Here is an 11,077-nt window from a genome sequence, read left to right as displayed (position 1 = left end):
CAACAAGTTTGACTTGGCCAACTTGAGAGTAGTCTCTCAACTCAGATCTTTCCACACTGCTCACAGGGTGGAAATGAAGATTACATTTATAACTGGCATGGAATTACAGGATAACTCATTACCTGCACACTAAAACAAAGATCATAGGAATATAAATATTTCCACTTTTTAATTCCAGCAGTTTTTGAAAAGCACCAGGTTTGATACAGGTACTTGGAAAGGGAACCACAAGATTTGAATGATTGATTCAAAATGTTTTATTTTAGTCATTACAAAAGTATTTACACCAGCAAGGTGAATACATTTCAACATGTATGAAAAAATCCTGATGGTAAAACATGGGAATTTTGTAAATAATGTTCTTACATTTCTGCTGAGGGGCAGTTTGTGTAGTGATCTGCATATTAAGTCATAAACAATTACACTAATGGCATGACGCAGAATAATATTGAATACATGTTTATTTTATAGTACAGTCATTGAAAGCTGGGGCACCATTAACCTGACTGCAATTAACTTTGAACAACTTTATCTGTGGATTATTCATAATGGGTTTGTTAAAGGGAACATTTGTCTGGTTGTGATGGAAAGGGTGAGCTAGCTCGGACGACTGCTAAAATTGGTAAAACAAGGGGCTGATAAATATGTGCAATTAAGAAGAATAAAGTTCATCACATTTCCACAGGAAGCATTGAACCAAGCCAACATAAGGCATCTGTATGATCTACATGATTACAATTCAAACAACTTCAAGCCTTGTTGATGCAGTTATAAACTGTGCCACACCATTATATCTAAATGTAACAGTAAAAAAATACATGACATTCATATAAGGTCAATTCACCATTTAGCTGCATGTAAACATTCCTACTGAAGTCACAACGACCTTGATGATGGCTTAAGTTATATATGGTGGTCTTGGCAAATGATGTCATTACTGCTGGCTGCGAATGATGCAAATATTTCCATTAACGTCGCAGTGGTCAGGTGCCACACCTCTCTCATAGGGAGGGAAATACTGTGTGCAGTATACACTCAAGATCAGAAAGTTTTGAGAAATGTGAGTCAAAGAAATCTCTAGAGAAACAATGTGATGAACTTATAGAATAAAAAGGTCAATTCTGTGTGTTCAAGGGAAAATTAGAGTACACAGGTTTATGCGTGCAGAGGATGGTGTTGCAGAACTAAAATAGAGGGCTAGCTAGTGAAAAGGCCTTACGTAGTTCCTGAGATATCGCGATGCGGGGACCTGCAGAGACGGTGCTTGGCTGGTCCAAATGTTCCTGAAACCCTTTTTTTCAGTCTACCTGTCTCCTGCATGTCGTCGCACAGGATGAAATTTTCCTGTGGGGTCTGGAATGAACCACTTGTCCCACACGTCGGAAAAAGAGGATGTCCGGCCCCAGGGCTTATAGTGTCCGTTCCAGTGGAGGAGCTTGGCAGCTTTTACAAACTGAGGGGAGTAGCGGTTTCCAGCACCCGTGTTACCTGGAAAACAAAGTTTGCCACATAAAATGATCATTTACATTCATGCCATACTGTCCAATATATTTGCTGTCAATGGCCATATGTGGATATGTATATGTGGAAGAATCACACCACCCGAGAGAGTTGATGTTTAAATTCCATTTGAATCGATTTGATTCTACACCCACAATAACGTGTATATATAAATATTTTTGTTTTTGTTTTGTTTTGTTTTGTTTTTGTTTGTTTTGTTATGATTGACCAGAACTTACCAAGGTGCCTGACATGCCACATGGGTTCTATGTTGGAGTGACGTTTGTAGAAAACGATGAGGAGAGGAGGTGTAGTGATACTTTCTGCCAGCGTTTTACTGTACAGATCCTCCCTGGGGGAACAAACAGGAAGAGCCCACTGGATCAAAATTGTGTTCAATTACAGACAGACAACAAATCCAATTTGTTCCCCTCATCTAAAGCAGGCTGGAAAGACCTTCATTTCACCACTGTGAGTAACTGACTGTGTGTTTAGCTCCATCCAGTGCTCCAACCGCTGGGTGATGTTCTGGTTCTTCCACTCAGTCAGGTTGGCGATGATGACCCCCGGGTTGAAGGAGCATGTCTTGGCCCTCATCCCCAGCTCCTTTATAGCCACCTTCTTGAAGTCCAGGAAACCTATATAGTTATTCTATTGAAGAAGATTCCTTATGTAATCAGGTGACAAATATTACACATGCAGACTTTTCCTTACTTTTTTTTTTTTTAATAACTGAAAACATTCAGCTTGAGCAAGAAATGCCTACCTGATTTCCAGCCCCTCGGACGATGCCCTTAGCAGAAGCTGAATCACAATCGTCTGAGAAGGCAGCTGCGTGTCCTGGTTTGAGGTTGGTTTCATAAAGCTCTTGAATGTCCCCTGAGATCCCACAGAACAGGCAAAATCCATTCATTAATTCTGATCCAGAAAATCGCTCTTTTATTTCAATAATATTTCTAATTGTGAGAGTTAACAAATGAAATGGCGAATGGAAAAAAAAAAATTTCACAAGTAACTGTAATTATTATAGTAACTCATTGCTAGGTTTATGGCCTTGGTTAATCTCTTCATTCAGCGACTTACCTTGTACAATGATATCGTCATCCAAATAGATGGCTTTCTCTGCCTCAGGTATGTATGCAGGCAGGTAAAACCTGGCAAATGTCAACTGTAAAACAGACCATTACAACAAGAGGTCAAGATACGTAAACAGTAGCACTGATAATTACACTGGGATGTAAGTGCATTCAGATATCTGACCGGTTTCACAGCCTCCAGTGTCTGAGGATCTTTAGATATCTTCCCAGTGAGAAGCTCAGGCTTGAAAATCACTATCTTGTACTTGACATTTTTCAGCTGCGTCTCACTCAGCCACAGTCTGTTGGCAAAAACAACAGTTGCATCAGACAACGGTTAGTTAACGCAAGTCTGGCCTGTGAGGAAATATAATTTGAGACTGACTTGGTCCATTGTCTTACTTCAGGTGGTCCACTGTGTCATTCAAGGTCACAATGGTGAAGACAACATTGGCTTTACTGTTCTGGTAGACGCTGTGCATTGCAGCGACCACAGCGCCGAGCCTCTCCTCTGCAGCCGTGATGAGGACGGGGATCTCTTCTCCTGACCTCGTCGACTCTGGTCTCAGGGCTGGAGACATCTCAGACTCAAAGGGAAGAATCACCCCTGCATCTGGGTACAGTGTAGTGTCTTTTTGTCAATAGATGCACTGTGAGTAGTTCACATTATCTTATTATTATCATTATCACATTATCTACCAGAGGGCCAAATTAGGGGCTTCCTGTTGACCCCTCACCTCAACTTTTGACCCCTTTGAGTTCTGCATCTCTTCATAGCCTTTCTTAATTCAAACCAGATGTTCCTACTCAAGCCAACGATGGACCTATAAATGTAACCCCCAAGTAAAGTCGGGAGGGTTGTCATTTTGGCCGGACACTCTCCAAGCTCTGCAGGGCTTGAATCGATGCTGGTCTTTTTGTAATAAACCTTCATATACAATCAAGACGGTGTCGGCGGACTTCTCTTCAATACATCTTCACATCATCGCTACTTAGTATACAACAAAACGCAGACACATTTTGGATTTTTCAAAAACTGCTTCACTTGAATGCACAGAGATTGTCTGGTGGGATACGCACACAACACTCATGGGTACAGAGCCGCTGGCACACTGTATATACTCTACCGCTCCTAGTACAGAGATGAGCCTACCTGGGTTTTCCTTGTGTAAAAAGTCACTGAGGTTGAGGAGATTTCTTTGAACTATGATCAGGAAGGCTACAGCCAGCAGCAGAAGGATGACCACGTTTACTGAAAGACACACCGAACAGCTGATATTAATAAATAATGAAAACACGTGGGCTGTGACAGCCAGAAATATTTAACTAAACATCTGTTCTCAACATAATTGTAGACATGTTTCACAGATGTAGAATGAAGGATACCACAAAACACAGTAAGTCATATAAATATAAAGAATGTACATAATATTGGTGCAAGTATGTGCAGTTCGTCACCAGTAATGTTCTTAAGAACACGGGAACATTAAACATTAAATGGAAACTGACTCACCTCTCCTCAGTGTCATTGTCTCTCCAGCACGTCTGAGAAAATCCAAAATATAAAACAGGTTAAAAGTTGATGTGAGCGCAGCCTGAGATGAGGACCGAGCTGAACCCCGACTGCTGCACCGCTGTGCTGCAACTGCATTGACACACAGCCAGACCGTCTGCAAACGACAGGCTTTGACCTGTTTGTTTGATCGTACGCTCAAATCTAAAATCCACGCAGCACAGGGGAAGTTGGCTCTTAAAAATCAAGCACACACCACCGAAACAAGAGGTTTACGCTGAAGCCAGACTGCCACCTCAACATCGTTCAAGTGTACCCCCGACCACGGTTGCACGAAGTAATAGTTGTCCTTTGCGTTTGCCTGATTTTAAAACGGCATTAGCTGTTTCTAGCATGCAACAATTAATTATGAGTTATTTTTCTTTGCTGTGGATTAGATTTTACTCAACGGGCAAATAAAAAAAATGACATTTCAAAAAAATTACCTTAAAAATACCTAGACATACTAACGGGCAAGTAGTTTAGGCGGCCAACCCTTCTCACTAACAACGAACCAGATGTCTCCGCAGAACGCAGCACTCAGGCCAATCCCTGTGAGCTATAGATCTGTGCGCCTGCGCAGCTGACACGAGTTGTAACGCCTGAAAGGACCCGGATGGGTCTTTCACAAAACGACGTATCTCTTTTTCAGACCGGAAGTTAAACTGCCTCTGTTCAGGTTTGCACTCGTTACTACCAAACTCTGTTAGGTTTACCTTCTTCGTTTGGAAGATGCTGTCTATGTTCAAGTCCATCCCCACGCACATGGTGAGATTCAAATCAGTCATTAGTCGTGGGGTTGTGTAGTTATGCTAGCCGTATGTCACGCGTGCTTTTCTATCAAGCTAACGCTAACCCGTCTGACGTTAGCCTCTGGATGCTGTGGTGATAACGGGAACAGCTGCTAGATGAAATTAAACGTTACCATCCGAAACCAGCCAGCAAACAGTTTAAGTCAACGGTCTGGTTTTTTGGGAGATATTTATGTGAATGTCTGTGAAACACTGGAAGTTATTTAGTAAACATAACGTTGTTTAATCTGATGCTAAAATCAGTGTAAACTGTTTGACCCATCGCTCGTGCTATAGTAATAATATTAATAATAATAATAATAATAATACATTTGACTCGTTAACATGTCAGGTGTCCTCATCAGCTGTCTGTCATCTCTTTGTGTTGCAGGATTACAAAGGCCAGAAGCTGGCCGAACAGATTTTCCAAGGAATAATACTCATCTCAGCGGTAACTACCCATGACACATACTCACCAGTTAGTTGAGCAGCGTTGCGTTTTACCTGTAGTTTGGTTGACCGTTGTCCTTTCTTCATTCTTTGCAGGTGATTGGATTTGTGTACGGTCTGATCATCGAACAGTTTGGGTGGACAGTGTACATAGTCTTAGCTGGATTTGCTGTGTCCTGTGTGGTAAGTTTGTGCAGCCAAGATGATGACCCAAGGTTTCTGTCAGAACCAACAGGCAACATTATATCTTATCTTGTTATGTTTCTGTCCATGACTGCAGTTGACCCTGCCTCCTTGGCCGATGTTCAGAAAGAGTCCTCTGTCCTGGCAGCCGGTTGTACCAGAGACCAGCGGGGATTCGTGCCAAAAACCCCAGGAAAGCCTCAAGAAGAAGAAGCACAAGTAACTCAAGTGTCCCTGCTCGGTTGTGAATACGTCTTTTTATAATGGAAATCATTTGAAGAATTTAGGATGAAAACTTTGTTACAGTGTTTGTTGGTCAATAATCCCTGGGAAATCCCTGTGTCCAATTAATAAACATGTCAAACTGTCTATGTTTTATAAATGGGTTGTTTTCATTTGTATGTAGTAGAATCCAGTCGATTTTAGGGCGTAAAAAAGTAAATATATTGATATATTTGTCGTACACATTTTTACACACACACACACACACACACAGTGTCAACGGGTCTTTAACACGTAGAACATATTAAGTGAATGCACTGTCCACAGAAAAATCAGTATGTACAGAATTAGCAGATGTATTTCACTTAGGTCAACCATGTTATCTCTAATGTCTGCAAAGCACCACTTAGCACAAAACAAAGAAACCAGCAGACACGCGGCCTCAGCTCTTCAACACTTGACTACTACTGAACGTTTTGAGCAGTAGTAACAGGGACACCATGCCTCTCTTTGGTGTCGTCCTGCTGGCTGCAGCTCGATACGACACATTGATATATTATCATGCACTTTCAATCACGGCCCATCCAGCGCGGCACGGGATTGGTCAGAACCAGCATAACCTGCAATCTCATTGGTCATCACTAACGTCAGCTGTTTTGACAATGTTAAGCTGCCCCCTGCTGGAAAGACCGCGCACAGGACGACGAGATCTACTACTGGGGAAAAAAGTTCTTTGAGTTTATTATTCCAAGAAACCGAACAAAAGAACAAGGATGGGATTCATTGGCTGGCAACACTTAAGTTCCCCTTGTCAGCTTTCATAAGGAGAAAACATTTAATAAATGCTACATGACACACTTTAATGCAGTTCCTAGGTATAAGGAGGACATTTAAATGTTCATGTCTTCCTATGATGATGTTATTTCTTACTATAACTATGTTTAAATATAATACCATTCTACAAGAGGAGATACACTGAGTATCTGCTAACATCTACATTATAGTCAGTCATGAAAGTTTGGTACTGTAATACCTTCTGCTTAACCATTCACAAAGTTTAATGGTTGAACTATTGGTTATTTTTTAATTATCAATAAACCATTTACTAATCCTTATTAGATCAATTATAAGGTCATAAATAACTTGGGGGAATAAACATGTAACAGCAATGTGAGTGCAACATGCAATTAAAACAAAATATGGCCATATTAAACAAGCCACCATTTAAACAATTGGTCCTGCACTGTCTGTATACACCTTGTGGCCTCATGCACATTGCTTTTAAACCATGTGTGTCATTGGGTAATGTGATTGTCTCTCACAAAGCATAATACCTAAAATTGTATAAACCCTGGATTTAAAGGGTTAACTGAATAACACTAGTCTATAATACAAGAAACACAAAACACCAAAGATACAGACGACTTCCTGAATACAACATTTTAATTGTAGTACTGATTTATAACAAAAAATAGCCCCGCCCCTCACCCCCACCCCTCCACTTTGTGTGCTGTAAGCGTTGGTCAGACTCCTGTACAGGGCTGTACAGATAGTGACAGAGAAGAAGTAAATTAGCACATTACAAAAGATAACCCTCGTTTGCAATCCAAATGCAGTGAGGAAGAGAACGTCCTGATGGAAAGTTGTGGTTGTGTTATGACATTCAGCCCAGATGACATTTTACGTCCTCTCCTCTCCTGTCCAGAGAGACTCAGACCAAGACTTGAAAGTCTTTTCTGCTCTAGATATCCTTGATGACATCCTCCAGCTCCTCTTTGGAATACATGTGGAAAGTCTTCCCGGGCTCTACTGTTGCCAGCTGCAGAAGAGACAGACAGAAAAAGCCTGCATGAAACTCGTGGACTGACACTGGCAGTCCTGTGAAAACTTAAAACCGCTCGATTTAAGCGTTGTTGTTGTTTTAAATCAAAGGTCAACCTGACCCTACTAATGTGCTTTGACCTGGAGATTTTTATAAACAAATTCAACTTCTCAAATGTTAAGAAGTTTTACCAAAATTAATAAATAAAAGTGTTCAGGGACTGTGTGGGACATGAGGAACGAACCTCGATATTGGTGGCATTGAGCTTCTCCTCCATCACCTGCTTCAGAATGGTGAGAGACGACTTGATGGCATCTTTTAATGTCATGGACTGTCAGTTGCCGAGGGAGAGAAGGACAGAAAAAAATACAACTCTTCAATTTTGGTGATTTGCATGTCTTACTTTCACTTCAGACGAGTTGTGCCTATTTCACATTATCATAAGGAAATAAACAAACAATCATAAGGAAATAAACAAACAATTTACCAACTTACATGAAAGATGAAAAAAATCATTTCCATTGACAATTTTCCTGCTGAATATAAATTTGCAGCAGATACCTTGTGGTAGACTTCTTGAAGGGAACTCTGTGCTCCCTCGGAGGCTGAGCCGATGGCCCGGGCATCACACTGCACAAAGGTTCCTGATGGGTCCATGTGGTACCTGCATTTGCAAACACAGGATCAGTCTCTCGTGGTCCGACTTAAAGGTGCTGCCATTTTAAGCTTTGAATATTCAAGGTGCACAAATAGTAATCTTTACATACAGCTGAGGTCCTTTTTCATCAACTCCCCCAAACAGGAGTGCTACACCGAATGGTCGACTCTGTATAGATGCCGGCACAAAGGAACAGAACAGAGAGAGAAGCATGAGACACAATCAAACATTATGCCTGGGAAAATAAAATCCCACTGACTTGAGGTTTGAATGAGCCAGGGATCAGCTGAGTGACTGACCATTGCACCAGGGTCAGCATCCTCCTCTCCAAACTGCAGCGCCAGGTTGGACACAGCCTGAGTCACACTCTCCACTGTCATCGTCTCATTGTAAGTGAACCAGTGGTTCTGAGGACAAACATCTACTGGTTAATTTCAGGTTAAACCCAGGATCATTGAACCGGTTATATGACAGCGTTATTGGCATTCATACCTGCGTTTCCACTCTTGCTTTGTCGATTAGAGTCTTGGCATCAGCTATCAATCCACTCATGGCACAACCTTTGAGGGGGAGAGAAGGAAAATTAAGACGGCGCATTACTCTCAGAGGCTGTAGCCTAACATCAATACGCACTGCCAAACAGGAAGATATGTAATTTCATACTACCTCAAGTGAGGGAAGATTATGTAAGACATGTGGGTTTAATCACTGCCACTGATCACTTTGCAGTCACTCTCAGTGTAAGGTAATTAGATGGTCACAGTCTCTTATCAATTACATAAAGTAATGATTGTCAGGCCTTTTCTTTATTATGCACTAAAAGAGAACGCTTTGCATGGATTTGATACGAGTAGGTTCAACTATTAAACATTTTAAATTTTACTCTAAATGTTTGGTGCATGCAAAGATAAAAGCCACTAAATATCTGATAGGATTTTAAAAAATACAAATCAATTAGACTATAGTTTGATCTTTTATTAGCTCAAAAACAAATGACTCAGAGGGGAATTCCAGCATGAAAACATGTAGAGCCCTTGTACATGGTTGCTGCCAACATGTTTTTGGAACAGTTCATATTTTGTGTTATGCTATGCCAACTCCCAATTTTTTTGTAATAGTCTTTAGCAATGGCCTTACTTAGATCAGTTGTCATCCTATAATTAATACAATCTTGTCAATACAATAAATTGCATGTTTTGTTTTTTTTGATCTTTTAAGTTACAATTAATTCCGGTATTATACTTTGCTCCTCCCCTGTAGTGTAAAATGCTTTGTCTTTTGATGCACAAAACCTGCAATAAAAAAAAACAGCCGAGTGTAAACGCTCATTGATCCCCCCCCTTTAAAGTACTGATACAGTCTCTCTGTTAGTAGAGAACATATTCAATTGATAAAGTTCCATCTGCATCCAGAAGTGTTCCACTTGCCAATGTGAGTGTCAATCTCCACGATCTTCTCAATGCTGTTGGGCTCCATCAGGGGAGAGGTGATCCTCTTCTCCACAGCCAGACAAACCCCCTCTGATGTCTGGATACCGATGGCTGTGGAACCCAACTGGAGGAGCCAAGCCAGACCAAAGACAACATATCAGTGTCACACGTGACGATGGTTTTAAAGATGCTGGATAAAATATTAACGCAGAGGTGGACGTTCACGTTAGTCAACCGAATAACACTCACCTTTATAGCCTCGATGGCATATTCAACCTGGAACAGTCTTCCTTCAGGAGAGAATGTGTTCACACCTCTGAAAAAAACCCATTACATTATCAGTTCAACAATGTGTCCTGCCCATAATTAAATCTGCATGGCATCGTGTTGAAAGTATGTATAATATTAAAGAGCAGATAATGTGCAAGTCACCACTAACAATATTATTTTATTTTTAAACAGAACAAACATCTTTTGTTCTGCTTATGGTGACTGGAGCAAAACGGAAAATCAATGCTTTTATCTGTTTACCTAAAAAAAAAAGCAGCTCTATCGAAAGTGAAAGCAAACTCACTTGTGGAGCGATTAGCTGCTAGCCAACTTTGAGCAACGAACAGCTGCGAAAAACATCGACCTGGTCGCCAACTAAAGCACTTGAACTTGTCATTGAGGAGTCAAACTGAAAACGGCCCTGTGGAACTCGTCTTCTCTCCCGAGTTCTCTTATTCCCACCGAGAAGTGACAAAGCAGTTTGAGCTGCACCTACCTGTCATATTCCGATCTGGTCAAAAACATCTTGAAACGTTTCACACAGGACCTGCCAACAGAGGAGAGGGAGAGTGTGAGCGTGCGTCGAGTTCACAGAAACGTCCACAGTATCTGTTCTCAGGACACGGGTTTAGTTTTATGGGCGCCGTGTCACCGGGTGATTAGCTAGCTAGGGCTAGCTGCGACGCCGAAGAAGCGTGCTAGCTAACCGACACTCAGCTAAAACAACCGCTCACAAACGACACATATCCAGTGGTCCAACATCGATACTCCGACAAAATATATACTTGTTAAAGAATGTGCGTGGGAATTTCTGCGACCTTCTTCTAAATAATTGCACTTGTTTGACTATTTACCTTCAGCTACAAACCCTTGAATGAGTTCGCTTGTTTCAGGGGAAGCGGCAGGGGTGTATCATATAAACGCGTCGGTCGTCAACAAATCGCGAGAAAGGTTCCGCGGGGCTGAACTATCCATGCGCATCAACATCCATTCTGTCTTCCTCTTCCTCCACCTTTTGTTTTTGTTTTTGTTTTTCTTCTTTTTCTTATGTTATTTAATGCTGACCCCCCCCCCCCCCCCCCCCCCCCCCCCCCCCACACACACACAAACACTTTTTAGAAAA

At 41.4% G+C, this 11,077-nt stretch overlaps 3 protein-coding genes across 4 annotated transcripts; 1 reads left to right on the top strand and 2 right to left on the bottom strand.

The window, feature by feature from the left end:
* Positions 1 to 242: 242 nt before the first annotated feature.
* On the bottom strand, positions 243 to 5,441 carry glt8d1 (glycosyltransferase 8 domain containing 1). Of its 2 annotated transcripts, none has more exons than XM_035630826.2 (10): positions 5,424 to 5,441; positions 4,090 to 4,121; positions 3,730 to 3,828; positions 2,979 to 3,189; positions 2,761 to 2,878; positions 2,584 to 2,668; positions 2,267 to 2,379; positions 1,985 to 2,151; positions 1,740 to 1,852; positions 243 to 1,488 (listed from the first exon to the last, which is right to left on the bottom strand). In XM_035630826.2, exons 2-10 carry the CDS (start codon positions 4,103 to 4,105, stop codon positions 1,304 to 1,306), a joined length of 1,107 nt encoding a protein of 368 aa, XP_035486719.1. In that variant the 5' UTR covers positions 4,106 to 4,121; positions 5,424 to 5,441; the 3' UTR covers positions 243 to 1,303. The 2 variants fall into 2 exon arrangements, with proteins under 2 accessions (XP_035486719.1, XP_035486718.1); XM_035630825.1 differs by lacking the exon at positions 5,424 to 5,441 and adding an exon at positions 4,575 to 4,683.
* Positions 4,739 to 5,921, top strand: spcs1 (signal peptidase complex subunit 1). Its single transcript, XM_035630830.2, has 4 exons — positions 4,739 to 4,896; positions 5,311 to 5,370; positions 5,466 to 5,552; positions 5,650 to 5,921. The coding sequence occupies exons 1-4, from the start codon at positions 4,861 to 4,863 to the stop codon at positions 5,773 to 5,775; spliced, it is 309 nt and encodes a 102-aa protein (XP_035486723.1). The 5' UTR covers positions 4,739 to 4,860; the 3' UTR covers positions 5,776 to 5,921.
* Positions 5,922 to 6,483: 562 nt separating this feature from the next.
* On the bottom strand, positions 6,484 to 10,940 carry psma5 (proteasome 20S subunit alpha 5). The gene is made up of 10 exons (XM_035630829.2): positions 10,809 to 10,940; positions 10,451 to 10,501; positions 9,934 to 10,000; positions 9,682 to 9,808; positions 8,747 to 8,814; positions 8,554 to 8,661; positions 8,364 to 8,422; positions 8,158 to 8,260; positions 7,841 to 7,927; positions 6,484 to 7,593 (listed from the first exon to the last, which is right to left on the bottom strand). The coding sequence occupies exons 2-10, from the start codon at positions 10,477 to 10,479 to the stop codon at positions 7,516 to 7,518; spliced, it is 726 nt and encodes a 241-aa protein (XP_035486722.1). The 5' UTR covers positions 10,480 to 10,501; positions 10,809 to 10,940; the 3' UTR covers positions 6,484 to 7,515.
* Between the last annotated feature and the right edge of the window lie 137 nt (positions 10,941 to 11,077).

This window comes from Scophthalmus maximus, chromosome 6, assembly GCF_022379125.1.
Source record: "Scophthalmus maximus strain ysfricsl-2021 chromosome 6, ASM2237912v1, whole genome shotgun sequence".
NCBI classification, from domain to species: Eukaryota; Metazoa; Chordata; class Actinopteri; order Pleuronectiformes; family Scophthalmidae; genus Scophthalmus; species Scophthalmus maximus.
The sequence above is the reverse complement of the archived record's forward strand: the minus strand, read 5'-3'. Positions and strand labels throughout refer to the sequence as shown.